The 21,783-nt window shown below is 36.8% G+C and overlaps 1 protein-coding gene across 5 annotated transcripts in view; it reads right to left on the bottom strand.

The window, feature by feature from the left end:
- Window positions 1–1,983: 1,983 nt before the first annotated feature.
- SFSWAP (splicing factor SWAP) overlaps window positions 1,984–21,783 on the bottom strand; it is a 40,021-nt gene continuing 20,221 nt past the window's right edge. For 3 of the 5 annotated variants that reach the window (XM_065739115.1, XM_065739119.1, XM_065739120.1), the window contains exons 14-19: window positions 13,673–13,947; window positions 8,440–8,595; window positions 7,016–7,141; window positions 5,731–5,901; window positions 4,893–4,965; window positions 1,984–2,400 (exon numbers count right to left, since the gene is read on the bottom strand). In XM_065739115.1, coding sequence (XP_065595187.1) covers window positions 2,335–2,400; window positions 4,893–4,965; window positions 5,731–5,901; window positions 7,016–7,141; window positions 8,440–8,595; window positions 13,673–13,947 — 867 coding nt within the window. In that variant the 3' untranslated portion in view covers window positions 1,984–2,334. The remainder of the gene's footprint in view (window positions 2,401–4,892; window positions 4,966–5,730; window positions 5,902–7,015; window positions 7,142–8,439; window positions 8,596–13,672; window positions 13,948–21,783) is intronic. The other 2 variants (XM_065739116.1, XM_065739117.1) reach the window with 2 other exon arrangements.

Below are 21,783 nucleotides of genomic sequence, written 5' to 3' on the forward strand. Positions count from 1 at the left end.
AAAGACATGCTTTACATCAAGAACTACCAGGAATCCTCTGATAGAACAAACAATAACAAACAAAATACCATGCCAGCTGGCCATCAGAAAGACAGAAACCTATTTAGCAGGGACGCAGGTATTAGTTTCCAACAAATGACTCCAATAATGTTTTTCCCCTTACAAGCACCACAACTACACTTTCAGTGATGAGAGCACGTCTAAAAACAGAATGAAATATTCAGATCATGCTCACAGTGAAATCACAACAGAAAAAATAAATGTTGAAGTTCCAACTCTTTTAAGAGCTGCACGTTAAGAGAATTTCCAATGAATTTTCATGTAGTCAAGTAAATTTATGGAATGAAAACAATGGTAGAACAGTGTAATGCTGCACTGAATGCTTTTAAAACATGAGGCAAAATTAAAATTAGTAAGAAGATGATGCTTTACTAACCTCAATCCACAGGTTCACTTCTTTGCTTCATGTAACTAGTTACTGGGTAGGGATGGGAGAAGTTAAGTATAAAGTAAACTCAATTTATTTAAGTAGAAATTTAATTAAAGGGGGATTTGCAATGCATTTTCTTCACAGAAGATAACAGATATTGCTTTAAATCCAGGAAGAAAGCATGAATTCTAACGTTATAATTTGTTGTCACATTAAAAAAATTGAGAGTATGGTCTCAGTTGTCTGTGATGCATGAAGGTTAACCAGTGAGAAAGTGTATGTTCCAAAATTATTGGTGGTGTCAAACAAAATGTGACAATACGAAGAGTTACAAGTGACAACTGATGTGAAATCACGATCAATGCCAAGACACTGCAAGTATATCTCAACAGCTGTCAGCTGCTTGGTAGAGCCAAATAGTTCAATGCCAAACCATTAACTCAATTTGATAGAAGCTGCACTTCAAGAGTAAGCAAGGTCTCTGTACTTGAAGAAAAATTAATTTACAAAGTTATACACTAAGATACCCAAATAATTGATGTTTTTTGTTTTATAATTTTTGTTTTATAATTGTTTTAACCAGGTTATCCAGCAGCTGACTGAAGTGCCAATTAGAAAGCTGTTTAACTCATTCAAAACAGAGCATCTTTAGTGACGGGTACTACACATACAGCCCTTAAACCACAAGAAACTAGTGAAAACTAGAATCACAGAACTGCAGGAGTTGGAAGAGACCTCTAGAGGTAGCCCTTCAGGGGGTCATTAAATTCTGATTTCAGTCTTCATGGAACATGGTAATTGCAAATACGACCTCTTTTTAGATGCACAGACTGTTAGAGCATCTCATAGTGCAAACAGGCCTGGGGAAGAACTCACACATGCCTTTTGTGTTAAGGACATTCAGTGTACTTGCAGCTGATCTGTTCAACCACGCAAACAAAATGGTATGTCCTCCAAATGGTATGTTTACCAAATGTCACTATGTGCTTGTCAACCTGGACAATATGTTTTTCACAGACAATGAGGAAGTTCTAGCACTTTCCCTGCCTCACTGAAAATGGTCCCCTTAGACTCATGGGACCTGACTTACAACAAGACTAATCATCCTGCCTGCCTCAATGGAAATCCCAATCCAACAACCACTTAAGGTCAAAGCAGTTACCTTGTTTCTTAAACTGTTCTTCTCAATATCTATTACCATCATCAAAAGCAGATGGCCAGGAACTGAATGGACCTTTCAGTTGAAACAGCAGAGCCAACAGTATGTGTATAAAGACCCCTGGTGCCCTACAACTGATAATAAATGGCACCACAAGAGGAGGATCACAGACCACTCTAAATAACAGATAGTAGATTATGTCCCCAGTTCAGAAATCGTCCACTACTAACATCCAAGCAAACAAGCATTCTTAGATTATCCTGTGCCTGAAGGCAGATGAAAATTATTTTTCATCCTAAGGAAGCTAGACAGTTGTTATTTCAAAAAGCAGAAAGAACTAATGAAATCTGTAACAGAAGTCAATCTCAAACAGTTAAGGACTCTACAAAAACTCTGGAGCTAATGAAAGATGTTTCGTTCTTTATTATTGTGTAATACTTTTATCACAGAAACGTAGTATTTACAAATATACACATACAGACTGCTGATCATAAAATGTTACTGAAGAATTAGTCAAAAAATCAATTTACAAAAACCAAAAACTTCCCAAAGATATTCTGCCTGAAAAAAATTAATGAAATTTCAAGGAGACAGTTCTGTACAGAAAGATAGGTTTTAACTCCTCAAGTTCTGGTAATATTAGAGAGTTGTGAACCAAGTGAGCTAAGCTCAGCTGTACATTTGAGATGAGGCAGTTTTAATGTTGTTCTTTTATGTGATTTCTTGACGGTCAGTTCAACAGGTCTCAGGAGGCACTAGTTTGTATGTTTTTGGAAGCTGCAAGCATCGCTCTCACTTTGGCCATTAGATCCTGTAGAAAACAAGAGAAAAAACTATCAGACTTGCTTGGGCTTTGAACAAAACTAAGCATGTGACTGAAAGAAAAAACCTGCAGGAAAGGGTTCCAATCACATACTGAAATTCATGATCATCAGATATTAACAGTCTCCAGACTAAAGAAGTGAAATAATTTGGAGAATGTTCCTATCACAGCAACTGTTTCCACAAATCTGTTTTCACCACAATGCTACAAAGAGCTCTGCTTAAGTAATTAGAGCAGTTTCTAAACAACAAAACACAGAAATCATCTCAACTGAAACAGAAGGAAACTATGATTATATCTTCCTCAAAACTGTAATAAATGCATAAAGCTACCAACCAATCAAGGTAAATAAAGAGCACAAGAGCTCATTAAGATAAAAGTGGAATTCTTTAACAGAAAGCTTTTTGTGTGAAGCTGAGCCAAAAATTTACATAGCAGTGCTGTTTTCACATGTGACAATGAAAGAAGCATTAAGACTACTGTGAACCCAACAGCAATTCTCAATCCTGTCTGAGTATCCAGTGGAAACAGCATTACAAAAGGAAATAAACTTTCACGTAAACACATCTGATCATTTTTTGCAGCCCAATTATCAGAAAATGAAAAGTGTGTGTCAGTAATGAATTACAGATTACTTAACACATTTCTTCACACGTATAATATAAAAGATCCATAGTACTTTTAAAATATTTTTCATCTGAAGCTCTACACTTGACAGTAGAATTCATCATCAGTTTGCAGATGGAAGGATGTGAATGAGAAAAGATACTGAAATCAGGGTAGACTAGCAGATTGGCAGCCAAATAATCTAATCATGAGGCAAATTAAAATTTCTTTGGGCCTTTAAAGATAAAAACATGCCAAACCAAGTTATGTTATGAAATGTCTTGGAGATACACAGAAGTCTAATTCTTCCTGACTTTTTGAAAACATTAAGCAAAAAACTGTGTTTTAATATGATTTCAAAGCTATTCAACATACACATTTTAAGTTGTATCGCAAGTCAACGTCCAGTGATAGTGATAGTGCTCCTTTTACCATTGCCCTTTCACAGAGTCATAGAATCACCAAGGTTGGAAAAAAACTCCAGTCCCGACGTCCACCTACCACCAGTATTTCCCAATAAACTCTGTCCTTCAGTAAAACATCTACACACTCCTTGAACACCTCCAGGGACAGTGACTCCACGCCTCCCTGGGCAGCCTGTTCCAGCATGAGCAATCAGACTAATACTAACTAGCAAATCCTGTGGCATAAGCAGTATTTAATCCAAGAAACTCATGAACTTTAATCCTGACTAAAAGAAGTACGCTTATAAAAAGGCATTTACTGTACTCTTAAGACCAGGACATAGTTAATGTCTCATTACTCTTACCAGGAATTTCGATGCATTTCATTGGTAGCTTATGTAAGTGCTATGGTGTCAGTATCCATTTTCTTTTGCCAGTGCCTGTACTTCCTATTTGACTGCATACTCTTGTTTTTGGTTTCTTTTCAAAATGAATGACATATGTTATGTAAGACATTAGTCTACTAGTAATAATTTCCAATTACTTCTATTTCTCTAGAGGAATTAAATCCTGGAATGATGTTAATTTATTGAAAGGATAATCTACTCATTGAAAAGAAGAAAAAGAATATAAAAAACAATCTGGATTCTGTATTGTAAATTTCCTAAAGCATAATAAAGAACTTTCCTCCTCTACACTTGGCATATAGAATTGAAAGAAGTTCAAAATGCATGAAGTCTCTAAGAGGATGAGTGAAATTAAAAATCTTAAAAGTTATAGTAGGCAGTAGCTTTTAAAAAAGAAATGGAATTACTGAGAATTATTTTTTTCTAATGAGAATTATTATGAGAATGGATATCTTAAAACTGTGATGAGTGAATGCATTTGGATTATGGCATGCCATAGAGACACACAGACCTGATATGGTTGTTTGTAGGTAGTTATGCTATGAGCCACAGCAGACTTAAATATAGCAACAAAAAGTTAACAGGCATCATCAGCAACAAGGGTAAGACAAATGAGCTGTAGATATTGCTCATGCAAAGCATACATTTACTTTAGTTTGCGAGAGGACATATCTTTCCTCTATTGACAACACTGCAAACTTAAGAGTTTGCCAAGATGCTCCTCCATCCTTTCACAAAACCTGTTAAGATCACTACATGGTAAGACAGACTCTCAGTAATATCTGCTGTTGGCAGTTGGTGTATTGATGCTCTCACATAATGTGGACTTTCATACCTTAACAGTGGATATATTGCATCATGATGAACATAGCCTGATCTTCAAGGGGTTAATTAAACTTAAAAAGAGAGCAGCTACATAACTGACAAAATTGCTTTTCTTATAAGGAAACAGATCGACAATGAACATCTCTCTATTGTATGCAAAGCTAGAAGGGTCAAAGTACTAAGAATTTCTTATGATGGACACACATAATTAAGCAACAAGTTTTAAAGTTGTTTGTACCTGAGTGATTTTACTCTGCACTGAAGACACGATCGCTGAAGAGATTTGGCCATCTTTTTCCTGAGAAACTCCCCTGGAAAGAACAATCAGAATTAGAATTCTATAGCGTGAGTTTTCAAAATGCATTTCTCTCACCATCACAACTTGGAGCATTACTGTACGAGCACCTCATGCATTACTCAAACGCTCTGTCATCCAAATGGAAGGCAGGGTAAGTCACAGTCAGGAGACTAACTCCTGCACAACTGATTAAAAGAAATCTGAACAACAGGCTAGGGATTATCAACAGGACTGCAGAGTGCTCTGTGGAAATAACCTGAATTTTTCAGAGACATTGAAATTCAAACCATTCTATTAAAATTTTGCTTCAAAGAGTTATCCCATTTAGTGGGAATTATTAACTTAGAATTACATTGTGGAATATTTCGCACAGCTGTTATTGTAGAAGTAAGTCAAGATGTGTTCTTGAACAAGAAGCAGAACCTTCTGTTTACCACACTTAAATGATCCTATTTCGTCTCAAATGTAATATGAAAACTCCTTTGACAGATTAAATTTGTATAGGGACTCTCTATCTAAAATAGTAAGTATAGCTTAGAAAGTCTTGCGTGTTTTCCAGGTTTTGAAATCTGATCCTGGATTACATGAAAACTCAGGCAGACAACAGTGTCATCATTAGACTGATGTACACGGTGTTGTTCACTCGCTGTCTTCTACTTTTAATAAGCATACATACTTATTTGCAAACAGAGCTTCCTACCATCCAAGTTATGTCAAAAGACACATCCATAGTCAAGAGTAGCCAGTGTAACAGTAATACCGAAAGAAACCATTTTACCTGGAGCGTTCCTGGCTGGATTCCCTGCTCTCCACAGGAGAGACGCTATTTGAATGCACAGAATTTTTGTGTGTGGATGGTTTGCCTGGTGACACAGTTGGTGAAGGAGACCTAGCTCTGGACTTAGTACGTGATCTAGACCGCCTCTTCTTCTTCTTTTCGTGGGGACTTCTGTGAGGAGAAAATAACCACTGAAGGGTATCTATAGCAGCATTAAACTAGCTCAGTGAAAGGCTCTTTCTGCACTTATTAAAGACTATATAGTGTTCTTCCATAGACTACATGCACTGAGCAAGCATTACAGTTATACCTCAATATCATACTTCTAACTCCAATACTGCACTTGTCAGACTGTATCAGAAGTGCTTTTTAACAAACTGTGGTAGTCAGTTGCCAGTACCTGAAGAGCCCACATGGAATACCACATCTCATGTAAAGAGGAATTATGGACAGTATTTAATAGTTTAAAGGATAACAATGAAAAATCTTCAACTCCATTATTTGTTTGCTTGCTTTTCAAATATCTTAAATTGATGAATATGAAAAACAGAATCAGTAGAATTATACTGATGAAGTTCTCATTCATACATACTACAAATCAATAAACTGAAGGCTGTCAAAGGGTGGTAAATTATGTTATGAAACAATACCAATATTTTAAAAATCACACACGTGAAAGTGATCACTGCTTCTTATTCCACAAGAGACAGGAAAATGGCTTAAAGACTGAATCTTAATAGATAAGAAAAAATGTATGCTCAGTAGTAACCTTAAGGTACTGTGTTCTGTGTACCCATCAGCAGTACATATGAAAGAATGAAAAAAAAAAATTCACTTGCTTGCATGTTGAATTTAGAGACAAAACATTTCAAGCCTTTTGTGTGCACACTTTCCAGATATTTTCAATTTGCAACTGATGATCGGAAATAATGGCGGTTGTGTGATTTTGATGATAGCAGGTTCAGAGAAACTGCAAGCAAGGTGCTCTCAAAACAGACATTACTTGTTTCATATTTCACATTCTCCTCAGACAGTAAAATAACTGCTGAATGTAATCACACTGTCCTCTAAACTGGATTCTCCCCTTATTTGTGCAGATACAACAAGCGACCAAGCAACTTTCAAATACCGGCAGGAATAACACAGCATATAACCTCTGTGTGGAGCCAATGAAGACTTGCAACTCCAAACAAGTTTTACCTAGGGACTCTACAATAGTTCAAGCAACATTTGAAGTATCTTGTGACACCAGAACGTACCCTCCACAAGGATGGGGTGCACTTACTTGGATCGTGCGCGTTTCCGACTATTTCCAGGACTATTACTAATGCGGTAAGCTGTTGGAACGCTCCTCTCCTCTCTCCGCCGTTCTGGTGTGTGAGCTCTCCTCCGAGGTGACCTTGATCGTGACCTAAGCAGGAAAAAACATCCAAAAGTTTACTTTTTGTTACTTATGTTATCTGTACTGTTACTTTTATTTCAGTGGAATTGTGCTGCCACCAAAAGCAAATGTACCACCGTTCATGTTTTTATTTTATACCAACGTGGGGTATTTATTCTCCAAGACTTGTCAGCTGTGTAAGAATTTCTTATCCACCCCACATATTTAGGATGTAGTTATCCACTGTTTTTCAGTCTCAACAGTGGGGAAAAAGAACAATTTTTTTTCTCCCAGTTTTGCATGCTAACATCAATGTTTGTACTAGTAGGTGGGAATGTTTCTCTTCAGTGCAGTCACCTATTGTAGCAACAGAGTTTACTAATGCCGGGAACACAGAAGTCCAATTTGGCTTGAAGCCTGGAACTGTCAAGCCTGACCTTGTCTTCTCAGACTAATGGTATGTTTTCAGAACTGCTGCATCATAGAGATAAACACAAGTTTTTGTTTTCAGTGCATCTTCAATACTGACAAGTCCAGGAAATTTTATCCCCACTGCTGCAGAATAAACCTAACATAGCCAATATTTTCACCTGTGCAAGTGACCAACTACCCAGGACTGCTACTGTGTGGCACTAGCACTTTAATTTAAAGTATCTTTCCTAGAAAAAGACCAAGATGAAAATAAAGAAAGCATGCCCAGTTAAGATCAGAGATCAACTTAATAGCATAACTCTTTTTTTTCTAAGATCTGCAATTAAGCGGATATGGAAAAAAAAAGTGAGTGTTCTTTAATAACCAAATAAATTGAATGAGAAAAGTCCTGAAGGATGGAAGGGAGAGGAAGATAAGGTTAAGAAGGGGACCAGATAAGGATCCAGCTTGAAAAATAGAAAGAAAAAACACCAGACCCGAGATCCACCCCAAATTCTTTGTGGCTGCAGTTAATTTTGTTCCCACTAACCTATACAGTTCTAATAATTTGTTTGCTTTCAAGCTTTTCTTGTCTGTTTACTATAGGTACATCATTCCATGTATACCAAGCATTCATTTTCTTTCACTCTCTTGCAGTGACCAAAAGAGAAGCAATTTGTGAAATCACTGATCTTCTGAAGACTTAAGACTCTATATTTAGCATATATATACATGTTCCTGAGCCATTACTCTAATACCTACAACAGAACCGATCAATTGAATAAATAATCACAATGGCAGTTTAGTGTTGAAAATTAACTGCTTAGTCCCTTAGAAATCTGATCTTTACCAGGCCTTTCAGAAGGATTAAAAAAGGAAAAAAACAACAGATTATAAAGTTTGGGTCAGTCAGACACCTTGACATTTTACCAGGATTTCCCTCAAAAGAGCGCCAGCAGTCAAATCTTTTCGTTGTCGAAGCTGCCTGATAACTTTCCCGCTCTGTTGCTGCTGCCATTGATGAGCTGCTCAGACTCGGTTCCATGCTCAGTGTCCCTGTGGATGCTGTGAGTCTGTGATACGGAGGCACACACTTCACATTCAGAATAAAATGTGCTAGTTTTGGTATTAACTAGAATCCTGAAAAGGCTCAGTCCCTTAACCAAAAGCTGAACCTTAGTGAAACATGCCTATATGGACCAGCCTAAAAAAAGTCCAAACAATCAGAAAGAAAAACGCATTAGCTTCATTTTTATGAACTGCATATGATGGTTTTGGCTTTACAACATTCTCCCAATTGCTAAATGTTAAGAACTTTGGCCATTAGTTTCAAACAATTACAAACAACTTAACAGTGTTACTGTGATATAAGAATTATTACTTTCATCACACTTTTATTTCAAGACACGCCATTCCTTTACAGCCAACAGACCTTAAGAAGCATCCCAGAAGTTCAAAGGATTGCAAAGCTTGGCATGTCTCATTATAATGTAAGAATTAAAACTAAGTGAGTTGATACTGCCTCAACAGTAAAAGAACTGGTTTAGAACAAAGAGCAGTTACTTTCAAGACTCAATTTTTCTGCAGCTGAGGCAAGGAGTCAGTCTCACACATACTGTATAAATACAGAATAAAGAAATAGGATCAATATTCAACAGAGGTTTAGACTTCCATCCCTATTCTAGTTCAAAATAAACTTTCAAACTTCAACTAACCGAATTACTACATCATTCAATATGCAAAGAGCATTTCTGCACCTCCTCCTCTCACATAAACCACACTCACACAAATACATTATCAGCTTAGACACATGCTATAGAGAGATCTACTGATAGAAAACAGATGCAGATAAACAGTCATTCCTTATGCTTACTGTCCAGCTGTGAAATCAAGCTTTTCAAATAAAGCAGCATACTTAAAACTTCAGCAACTGACAATTCACACTACCAGACACAATTCACATTAACTTTTTATGGTGTCTTGAAGTTGACTACAAAAAAGATACCACAAAGAGTTTAACAAAGACTGCTGTTTGCCAATAAATATTTAACAGATGTGCCCCATCTTTGACATTACTTGCTCATTTGTAGTAACTAATTGTCTCTTTGGAACTAACATCTCCAAAGTAAGCCACACTAGAATACCTCATAGTGCTTTTGTATGTGGTTTACTCTTTAAGTGACTTTCATTTAATGTGTCACGTTGGTCTAGGATTAAAGCCATAATATCCAAGGAGCTTTATAGGACTAACTCTGATATCAAATCTTGGTCTGCAAAACAATGTGCTTTTCTATAGTCAAATTGATGTAGTGTATCACATGACAATAAAAGCAATATATCTGGGTTCCCTACGCAGCTACCATTTTTTCTTGCTTCTGTAAACCAGGTTTGGTCACACTACCAATATAGATGTATTGTATATTGAAGACATGCTTTCCAATGAACGATGCTATTTGAATGTGTTCTGACAACTTTAATACTACTGAAGATGCATTAGAGAACATTTATAAAACTAAAATTGTACAAAAATTTTATCTTACCATCAAAGATGATTTTAAAATGAAGTACAGTCTTTAGGCCTCTAACAATGCAAAACCAAATGGTAAGCAAGTCATGTAGAATTGTATAGGGCAGTGGACTGCAATGTTTACCCTCGTAATTTCCAAATACAAAACTAATGGTGATGAAAAATAAAAAAGATATACAATTGAAAACCAAAGTTTGAAAAGAATGTTGAACATCACTTGAACAAAGTTGGCAATGAAAGCTACTTTGAAGTTATGTTTAACTTAGTTTCTTATTCCATATTATCTTAGTTAATCTTAGTCTTAGTTTATCTTATTAAAGTATATCTTATCCACTGGGATATAAGCGCTACTGAGCAACAGAAGATGACAAATGTTAGCTCACCCCTTCTGCAAATTGGCAATGGTTCAATAGGAGTGCAGTCTCTAGAGAGATGCTGCTCCCTCCCTCACCCGCTAACCTTTAAATGAGCGAGGAGTCCACTCCTTCCATCACTTCTGCACTGTTTGCACCTGGATTAGCCACACTTTCTCACCTGGTGCTCAACCATTGGTTCAGGCTGTAACTAGGCAATTACCATGCACAAGGCAACAAATAATTTTTATACTAAATATCTGAATATAAAAAGGAAGAAAAATCACATATTCTAGCTAGGGTCACCAACGTTTGCCTCTTCTGGGGAGATTACTAAGACAAGGTATTGTTTTTATCTAAACATCTGAGAAACAAAACAATTTATTGTCTCAGTGGGTTATGCATCAGCCTCCCACTCTTGATTACTTGATTATTTTAACTCCTTTCTAGTTTCTGGAGCAAGAGCTTTAATTTTGGAAATATACTGTATGTTAAGGTTTAGCAAGCACTTTCAGCAAAGCTTGGTTAACTACCATGATCATTTCTTCTACAATGTCAGAATGTGTGGATAATTTTTTAAGGACCTAATTAGAAATACAGGGCTAGAAAAAGCCTCAAGAAATCAGACTCTCTAAAAGTCTCCAAACCATCATTCTTAATGCAGAAATTTCCCATGATGAAGCTTTTACAAGCTGTATTAACCACTGAGAACTATAAAAAGCTTTCTAGTCTCTCTTCTATCAATTTACATCCATTACTTACTGTCCAAACCCTAGAGACTGAAGAATATTCTACACCTCTCTTTTTGGTGTACACAATGACTCAATCTTTCTCCAGTTTTTCCAGTCATCATTCTAACTCTCTTCCTCTCATCCTATCTAAGGCAAAACAAATCAACAACAAAAATATTTTCCATCTTAAACAAATCTCTATATGTCTTATTTGCAGTTCTGGAACTTGTCTTCTAGCTGAGGATTCACTCTATCAACACTACGCAAGACATGTTTGTCTTGTGTCTTGACTGACTTCTTCCAATACCAAATTTTTAATGTATGGGACAAAATATTACATTTCCATTAAAGTAAACCAATGCAGTCACCATACTAAGATTCAAGAATAAGGTATGCTGTGTTAATTAGAGGACTTCAAGCAGAAGTTTAGTTGCATTCTTGTGACATGCTGTAGTTAGTAAGGTAAATTTTGATTTCTAACAGGTCACTTGGCTAAGAGTTTCTCATGTGGCCTGCAGAAATCTCAAAGTGAACAGCTGACCACTCAGCATGTAAGTTCCCAGAAACTATGGGTTTCTGAATGGGAGATCGTTTGAGGTCTTTGTTTGAACTGGAACACTCAGATCATTGAATAGGACAAATGACAGTCCCTTTCTGTTCAGCTCTAACTTGACTAAAATTTTATGATGTGCAGAACGTTCTCAGAGCAAGAACGGATGCAGTTCAGAAAATTCAGCCAAGCAACAAAGCCATTGGACTTCTCAGGTGTATCATTCAACAGACATCTAGGAAAAATCCATTCAGATTTAATTAGGTGTTGTGTTGATTCATTATGTTAGGACTATTATGTATCTATTAATTAATTTGTGCCAGAAGGCATATTCAGCATTGCACACAAAGATTAGCTTCACTGAGCAGCATACACAAGTACTGATAAGGATCTTCCGAGATGATTCTTTTTCCAAGTACTAGAAAATAATTTTTTTTTTTAAATCATCACTGTCATGTTACTAATTCTATCCTTGTTTTTACCACTGATGAATAAAATCATGGATAAAAAATATGAAACATAACTTGGATTAAGAGATGTTGGAGTTCCGAGGGAAGATATGGCTTGACAGGGAGTCAAAAAAAGTGTTTCACCTTATGAGACTTCTCCTCAAAATATCCTTAAATTTGAAAAGAATCATACTCACTTCATAAACAAGAAAAGCTTAATTCAGCACCATTCCATTTATGCATTCGTTATGTACAAAAGAAGGAATGGCACCAGATTATTTTGGAATGCAGCTTATAACATACAGAGTACTGCAACGTCCAGTTAGTCAAATAAGGAGTGTGTCAGACTAATTAAGCCCAAGTTATGTTCATTTAATTTCTTTCATCTCCGAATAACAAAGATGTCTTCAGTGAAGTATCCTATTTAACCTAAAAAAACCCTAGTATAAAATAACACGTTGTAAAGCATTAACACTCATATTAGCATAGTTAGACACTTTGTTAAATAAATAACATCAACAAAAGTACAGGGAAAATATATGACGAGAAGATCTGTCACATCACCATCAAGGGCTAGGAAAGAATTGGGAAATAACTGGGCCATCTGTTTCTGAAGAAGAAGCATTTAAGCCACAGACTGTCCACAAAGATAATAAATAATTCTGCATCAGACACATACACAGCTAAGGTAGTATTTATAGGCACAATTCATTTGCACTACAAGTTCCTGAAATACTGTTTAGATATTCTGTTGCATGATCCAGAGACTTCAACCCCCAAAATATGCCTTTCTGACTGACCACAGTGACTGCTATGTGGCCTGGCATTAAGACAAGACAAAGTTCACATACAGCAAACTTAAAAGGTTCCAAGACCCAAATGTCTTAGACGTAATCAACAACATTAATAAAACATAATATGTAGTAGCTTATAGCTAGATAACTAAGATAATGTATTTACTCTCATTAATAATCAAATATACAGCTAACTGCACTGGGCTACACTCTGCTACAGTTTCCTTCATCAACTCTGTTTTCACCCTTCTTGGACACCTGCCACATCTCTCCAGTCATTCATCCATCACATCTTTTCATATGCTACCAAACTGCTTGCCTTCCTCCTGAACTTTGCTGTTCAACTACCTGGCTCTCTTTCCTTATTTCTTGCCTTAATATTGTGTCCTGGTTTAAGCTGGGACATACTGTTACTGTACTCCAGCAACAGGCACAAATCCTCCTCCTGTTATAATCATCCTCCTACGCAGTATCACCACGTATTTCACAGACCACAGTGAAAATTACTGATAAAAATTTTGCACCGTGTAATTAGAAATTAATGACAACTTAAAAAAAATATTTTCAGAGAGAGTTCACCAAAGATATTTTCAGAGATTTTCCACAGTTCATACTTACTCACTGTCTTCTTGGTGACTGCATCCTGTCTAATGGGTATGGAAATGCTTATATAATTACAGAAGTGCAAAAACATTTTCAGTATTAGCCACACAACTCCAAAGAACATGGTTGGTTTCCAAACCCACCTTGAATGCCTGACAGTCCTATAGGCAGTGGGGAGTGAGTGCTTTGCTTTTGAATGTGATCTAGATCTGGTCTTAGATGATGAATGATACTTGAAAGGTGATCGAGATCTTGATCGAGACCTTTTCTTGTGTTTTTTTCTCTTTTTTTCTTTTTCTTCATCCCGAGGAGGATCTCTGCTTTTGCTTGAAGGCCTTTCAGCTGTAGAAGTTCTGCTAACTTCTAAGGTAGGTAAAGTTCTGACTGCAGTCATAGGACATGGTATACTACTGACACTCTGAAATTAAAGGTAAACAAAGAACAACAGTATTCAGATCTGAAAGTTGCATACGAATTTTTAAGAAGTCATAAACACCTAGACAGTGCATAAGCATCTCCAATCCTTTATATTAACAGAGGGCTACGTCTACTCCTGTGCATGACACACGAATGCACACTTCCTGCAGAGAAACTTAAAATATCACACTTGGTAGCCTTGCCAATATATAGTTATACAGTAGAAAAGCAGGACAAGTACAACAGCAAGTGAAACAGTAAATAACAATATTGTTAACTTTTTTTTTTACTCATGTAAGGGACTATCCTAAGAAAATAGTTGTTAAATCAACAACAATTTAAACTCCCACAACTGCTTTAAATCCTCACTGCATTTGTATTATCTAAAGTTTATGTAACTAAGGCTCACATCTTCAAAAACAGAGATCTAACAGTATTTAAAGGAGTTACAGTCCCTCAGAGTTGTATATGCAAGTCGCGGTACACAAGCTAAGGCTGTCATCCTAACTAGGACATACTCCTGAAATTTTCGCCTTCAATTTTTAAAAGAAATGTATTTTAAAAAAATGGGTAATATCAGATAGATTTTTATCCATTTGTCCCTTTATTTATAAATTTAAGAATACAATCAGGATCTATTGAAACTCGACATCAAGTTTTACAATCAGTTTCTTCCCTGAGCTCTGCTATTTTGATTAGAAACTCAAGGAAAAACAGCAAAATGAAATACTGCTGATACAAGTTATTTCTGTACGCCATGAAATAAGTTTTCTTGCATGTAAAGGTTTGGAACAAAGACAAAAGTTATTAATCCTAACCATGGAACAGGTCCTTGCTCAACTCTCATTCAGTCAGTCAGTAATTCTGACTACAATTAAGTCAATTAAGCAAAACCTACCACACTCCAAGAAGTTTTCAAATTATCTGCTCATACCCAAGAGAATTTTGCCAACACCTTGTGTAGAACAATTCAAGTCAGGCACTGTTGATATGCTCCTCATTTCAAAGTCTGTCATTCCCTCAGCTGCCATTTCAAGGCAACTGGAAAAAACAGCTTCCCCATCATAATTTCTGCTCCACCTGATCTGACACTCTCACTGTTTGATACAAGAATGCTTACCGTGATCAGAATAGAAACTAATACATTAAAAGCCAAAATAACCAATTAGACACAGGTGATCTTTTCCTCTCTCTTTACCCCTCTCCTACTGTGAATATGTCAAGGCAATAATTGAGTACATCTGAATATCCAGAAATTTGGTTTTGCTTTACATTAGAGCAATGACCCTTTCCTGAGCTTTAACTGATAACTGTTATCATAATATTTACAAAAACAGCAATAAAGCAGCACTAAAGTGGTTTGCTTCAAGGACTGTAAACATTTTCAGTCACAATCATTTGAGCAACTGTTTTACTTGTGGCCTATTTCCAATCTGACAAACTTGACAATCCATGTGCAATTCCATACACCTCATTTCCAAACTCAAGGGTTTCCTAAGAGACTACTGCAGCCTACTTTTGTTCCTTCACAATGTTATTCATGTCTTTATACAGTACCTCAGTCTTCTCTTTGAACACTGCTGAATATGTAATAGACCATTTTGCCTTGAAGTAGATAACTCTAATAGCCTGAAACAAAATAGCTGTAGGCAAAGTAGAGTTAAGAGAAGAACAAGAGAAGGAAGAAAAAACAACATTTTTCAGTGCCCAAGTTTATTTGGCTGCATGAAACATCAGTATTACACCACTACCAAAAAGGAAGTTAATAATGAACAACACAGATACTTCTAGCTCACGCCCAGAGACTCTTTCAGTAATCAGAATGAAGAACCCCCCTGGTGCTAAGCATCCCTACGTAGCCACCAAATCACTGGATGCCAGAACTGAGGTCTCCCCTTGTCTTACAGGACATTCACAGAACCACAGAATTGTAGAGATTGGAAGGGACCTCCAGAGATCAGTGAGTCCAGCTCCCCAGCTCCCCACTGCTAGAATGTCCATATCTCAGCTGGATGAGATATAACTGTTCCAAATTAGTAATGAGCCACGTCTGGAAAGCTCCAGCAGAAACCATACTGATAACAGAAAGAACCCTCTCCTCCTAGGTCCCAAGTGCAAGACAAGACTACAAGTAACACAGAAAGAGAAGCCGCATATCAACCAAACCAAGGCAGCACCACTGGGACCAGGTTCCCAGAAGACAGTTGTCAGGTCTCAATGGCAAGGTCAGCTGCCAACAAACATGCTGAGTCCCTCAGCTGCAGCTCTGTTTGCCTTCAAGACAAAAATCATCAACAAAATGGCTTGAGACAGACCTGGAGACAGAGCTCTGTGAAATAACGCCAGCAAGGTGCCAGGACACATGCAAAAATTTCTGTGTGTATAAATAATACTTCAGAATAAGTCTTCGTAAGAAAACAAACTGCCTCATGTTTGGCAAATGGAAGACACTGCTGGAGACTTGTGCTGTTACAAGGATCTGTGCAAACTAAGGTAACAGAGGCAAGAAACTGGAAGTAAGAGTGGAGCAAAAAAACAAATAAGACTCAAAGCCACTGCAGATATTGGGAGATTACAAAGCATTTCCAAAAGGCAAAAATGCTGTCATGCTGATCAGACTGTGCAACCTGTGCTGACCTGCAGGTCAGCAGAATGCCATTTCAGGAAGTGTGGCAACAAGCTGGTTAACTGATGTGTTTTATGATGCGTGTCAAGGGAAGAGAGATTTACATTTTTTGAGAGCTCTGATAGGAAGTGACATTACAAATTTTCAGGAAGCACTCATTGAACCACACTTATTTGTTCATCCAGGATAACAGCCCATTCTTTCAGCCCAAATTAAATACAACAGTATTAGACTATTTAGAGTTTCTCTTCAGGGTTGTATTTGGATCAAGGAGGGAAATTTTTCTACAAGAAAGCCTCCTAAAATAAACACTCCCTATGAGAAACATTTCGAACTTACTCCTTTGGAAAACAAAGATGACTGAACAACTCTTCTTCTGCAGCAGTGGGCTAAGAAAGAGCTCTCTGTCAGGAAGGCTTTCCAGTTAGATGAGAACAAAACCAGAACACCAGTTCATTACAAGACACTTATTTGCAGTATTCATAAGATCAGGACACACAGTTTTTCAGGGGTTACATTACCTAATCAATACTCAAAACCAACAACATTTGAAATGAACCACAAAGGTGTTTATCACAGCAGAACAAAACGCTGGCACTATTCCTGGTGCAAATTGAATTAAATTACACTACTTGTAACTTAACTAATACCTCTACAGTCAGATAATATTTCTTGTACTTTGAACAGCTGAATTTTGCATTAATTTGAATCTTTATCAGAGCAAAGTTGGAAAAAGTGAAGCGTGTTACAACTGTAGAGAGTTAATCAACAACTCTTTTATTTTATTGAAATGTGATATCACGATCTCTTCTCTACCATGGAACTTTTTTTTTTCTTTTTCTTTTTTTTTTTTTCACTGCAGGTTCCCCAAAGCTTATGCTGAAATATTCTCTGACAGAGAAGTAATAAAAAATTGTCTACCAGCAATGAAAATGTACTATTGCTCTGTGCACCAAAGAGAGCACAGTTACTACCGTAAGATTTCATTATTCCTATTCTATATAAAACAAATTACCCCAAAGCAATTAAAAGAATGACAAAAACACTTGTTCCTATAGAACAAATTAAATACTAAATACTCAGACTGTTTCATCTCTGCTCAGCTGCTGCACAGACGTACAGCAATTAACACTGCACCGACCATGAGAATTTCTCTGAAAACAGAACTTCTCATTTTCAATTCTGAAAGGTCATGGCAAAAAAAAAATTTGTGGCTGTGAATCTGTGTTAGTTACATGGAGCAGCATGTCTTTTCACCCTGAGTAATATGAAGGGTAAAATTCAAGGCACAGAAGAACATTCTTAACTCTCCCATATATCTATACTCTTTAGATGGCAGTCCCTGATATTTATTTTTTTTTCCATTAAATATTAGTTAAAGTAATTACAGCATAAAGAATTACAACTCTCACACAGTTTTTTTTTTTTTAATGGTAGGGTTCCCACAATAACAAAAAGGCTCTAAATGCCAGCAAGATATCCACCACTTATGCCCCAAATGCCACATCAATATGCAGCCTTCTGAAAAAGGTAAGATAAAGGAAATTTCCAAACAAACTAGCTAGCAACCTCCACAATCACTCTGTGCTAAACAGAAGATAATGATACGTATATTCTGAACAAAATGTAAAGTACGAAAAAGATGACCCTAAAATATTTGAAAGCTGTTTTGTTCCCTAGAATACTTAGCATATACTATTCATTACACGGTTACATTTTGATCACAAATTCTTTTTTTTTTTTTTAAATTTACATGCAAACAGACTTTTATGGTATAAATGATTATTATTCAAGGGAAGTATACAGCAACACCCACTGTACACTGCTAATAAAGCAGGATCAACTACAGCAGAAAATCTGAAAGATGTACACGATTTTCAGTGCTTGATAGCCCTAAGCTTGGAAAAACTTGAATAGCACCTTGTTTTTAAACCTGTAGTACAAATTTCTATGTTCCTTGTAAACAGACAGGTCTCCACACACTCTAAAAAGAATACTGTTATTATACAGGACAGAAGTGAGGACAATCCTTCTGAGAAAGAAGCAAAAAACAGGTCTTCAAAAGGGAAAGGATGAAAGAGCCAAAACAAGTTAAGTACTGCTTTGTTCTACAAAACCCTTATATTCAGAGGCACAACAGCAGATGACATCAAGGACAAGCCAATCAAATTATGTGCTTACTTTTTTTTGCAGTTTATGATAGTGGATTTCTTCTTGTTTAAATTGGATGCTAGGGCTTACACAAGCAACACTGGATACAGCCAACTGTCCTTTACATACAAATCAAAGTATTTATCATCTATAAAGCATTTCTGACAAGATAAAACATGAGAGATGAGCAGAATACTCACTAGTCAGTAACCATCAGGCATGGTATTATGTAAATCATGCCTTGTATACAAAAATTACACTGTCCTGCACATGCAGAACACCTGGCAGTGCACCACGTAGCTGCTCTGAGTTACTCAAATGCACTGTGCTGCACAGTACACAAAGCCCTGCCTAGCCAGCCACCACCACTGTCCCCTTCTATTTTTGTCACCTCTGTCCTATTTTGCCTGTTGCACCAGTAGATTCTGGGAGATGCCTTCTCTCTTAACTGACTCTAACGGTTGCTTAAGACCTTTTTCTTTAACAAAGAGTGTACCTCTGCATCCGTATCTGTCTGCAATTTCTCCCTACTGGCAAACCCCTGCAGATGTCTCAGTCGGCATGGCTTTCTCGCTACAAGTGTACATCACATACATACACAGGAAACGAGAAGCTACCCTGTTACTGTTAATGCTCCAAAAAGGAGCAGACTTCACTTGCTACAATGTTCCTGAAGCTGATCTGAGCTAGTGCCACGTCTTACAAGCAGTGCTCCGGGAAGGGCCAGGCTGCACGTACCCTGACTGTTCTGTTGAAACGCCACAAATGGAGAGGATTCCTTTCTGAAAAGCTGTGCTGCTTTGCTGCTCGAGCTCAATTATTAGCTTTTTGCTCCTCTTGCTCGATTTCACTTTAAGGGAAAGCAGGAAACGATATAAAACAATTCAGCTAAGGGAAAAAACTGGATCTAACCGTTTTTGTGATCCATCTGAAGCCAAAAAGCTTCCAAGTACTATATTCTATGGCATCGACTGCCCTTCACATGCAGTTAGTGCAATCAATTGTTTTCAAAGATGCAACATACACTGAGTATCAGCAAGTCTTTTAAGAAGAGCTATGCATCAGGAAAATATGACGGAGGTCCAAAAAGCTTTGCTCATTCAATGCATTTCTACATAGTGTGACAAACAGGTTTTCAGCATCATTCTATGCCAAGTATACACATAAATAGCATGACTAGCATTTATGAAGTATTTTGGCTAGGGTAATCTCATGGGAATTATGCATCTCCCATGGAAATTCTCAGCCCATTTTCATGCCTTATTGTATTTCTCAGCCGCTTATTCAATCTTTCGAGACAGATTTCTAGCTACAAAAATCATTGTACTACATTAACTCTATGGCCACTGCATATCAACCTTTGCTCCCGAGATCCAAACTAGCTGCTCCTATCCACATAAGAGATAGAATACGTTAAGTGGCATTTTTGGTAGACCAGAATACTTTCATTTTCATTTTATTACATTTCTTTCGGTTTCACTGACCAAACTGCAAAGCTAATTCTACATTTCTCTTTCTATTGATTGTATGTATTTATTTCCTTGATTACAGCTATTGTAGTTAGTTTTTGTTATTGGAAAATATTTCTACCATCAGTGTTTTTAAAAGCATCTTTCTGAAACATGACTGAAAAAGCATAAAAGAAAACCCAAACAACACAAAAACTGTGCTATGTATTCATTTATAAATTGTTGTGGACATCATGATGCAGCTTACTGGATTCTGAGCACAGAGCACAGCAAATGACTGCTCAGTAAGACAGTAATGGCATTCCCAATACAGCAGTCAATTTTCTTTCAAAAAGGAAGGTTGCATCAGTAGTATTTAAATATATTTGAAATTCTAAATAAGCCCATTTACAAACAATTTCCCAGAAGCAGTGAAACCGGTTGCTTTAAAATTCTGAGATATACCGGACTTCATCTGCAAGAAAAAGAAATGCCTTCTCTCAAACTGTACACACACAGTCGAAGAAAAACAGACATTTTTAGCAAGCAAGCTTGCTGTGAAGTGTTGAAAAGTTGACCTGTTTTCTAATAAGTTTGGCTTAGAACTCAAGAAATTTCAGATGTGAACAGGGACACTCATCTGCTCCTCTGAAAAAATCTGTTACTGAAAAATTATTGATTTTTTTTTCAAGCATTCTCTTAAAGAAAAATGACAAAAGAATCTCAGCTAAGAAATGTCTATGTCCTTGAAAAATTCCCTTAAGAAAAACAGACTGAAAGCCTCAAGAATTTTGCACTGGCATAGTCTCACTGCACTCACACTTCAACAAATAACTGGAGAAATATACTGAATGTGTGCCAGTTGCAGGGAAAATTCATTAGCATTAGCAATGAGAATCCCAAACAGGATTTCTTTTGGCATGTGACCACATTTAATTCACAAGTCTACCACTTCATGCTGATTTGGATGACCTAAAATACCTGTATTTCTCTTTCATATGTCTCTTCTACTACACATTTTTTGAATGGTAATTCATTATTTATATGGAAAAAATCAAGAACTGGGCAATGAAAATTATTTGTTAGGCACTGGAACTCTCTCTGTGGGAAAGGAAATGACTGAAAGCCAAATCATTCACTCACGTTCCAGTCTGTCACAATTATTACCTGAAATTTTCACTCAGTATCCAAAGTTCTGCTTGATCAATACAACCAAGAATCCCTCACTGGCCTTTCTAGGAGTGATACAGTTCCAAAACCAGAAAATGGAGACTCTATTTCACAACAGTATTTGTGTTTGTAATGGGCACAGTAGTTTCAACTGCATATACAGATAAACATAAAAATATCTTTCTGGCTAGTGTAGGATCCCATAATGACACCCTGAAACAGCATAACCTTCAGACCCAATTTATGTCGAGTTACAGGTAACCACACAGCCTAAACCAAATCTCATTCCTACCTTTTTCCCAACAGGTGTTGACAGTTACTGCAGTAAAGCCCTAATCCTAAGATTACTCCACTGAAAAGTGGATTTGATGTGATTTTTTTTTCCATTAAGAAAAGAGGCTGTCTGGACTTGCTAGAAATGACCATGTAGGCGCTGAAAACA

This window comes from Cyrtonyx montezumae, unplaced genomic scaffold, assembly GCF_038088225.1.
Source record: "Cyrtonyx montezumae isolate F1298 unplaced genomic scaffold, pur_monq_1.0 scaffold_23, whole genome shotgun sequence".
NCBI lineage: Eukaryota > Metazoa > Chordata > Aves > Galliformes > Odontophoridae > Cyrtonyx > Cyrtonyx montezumae.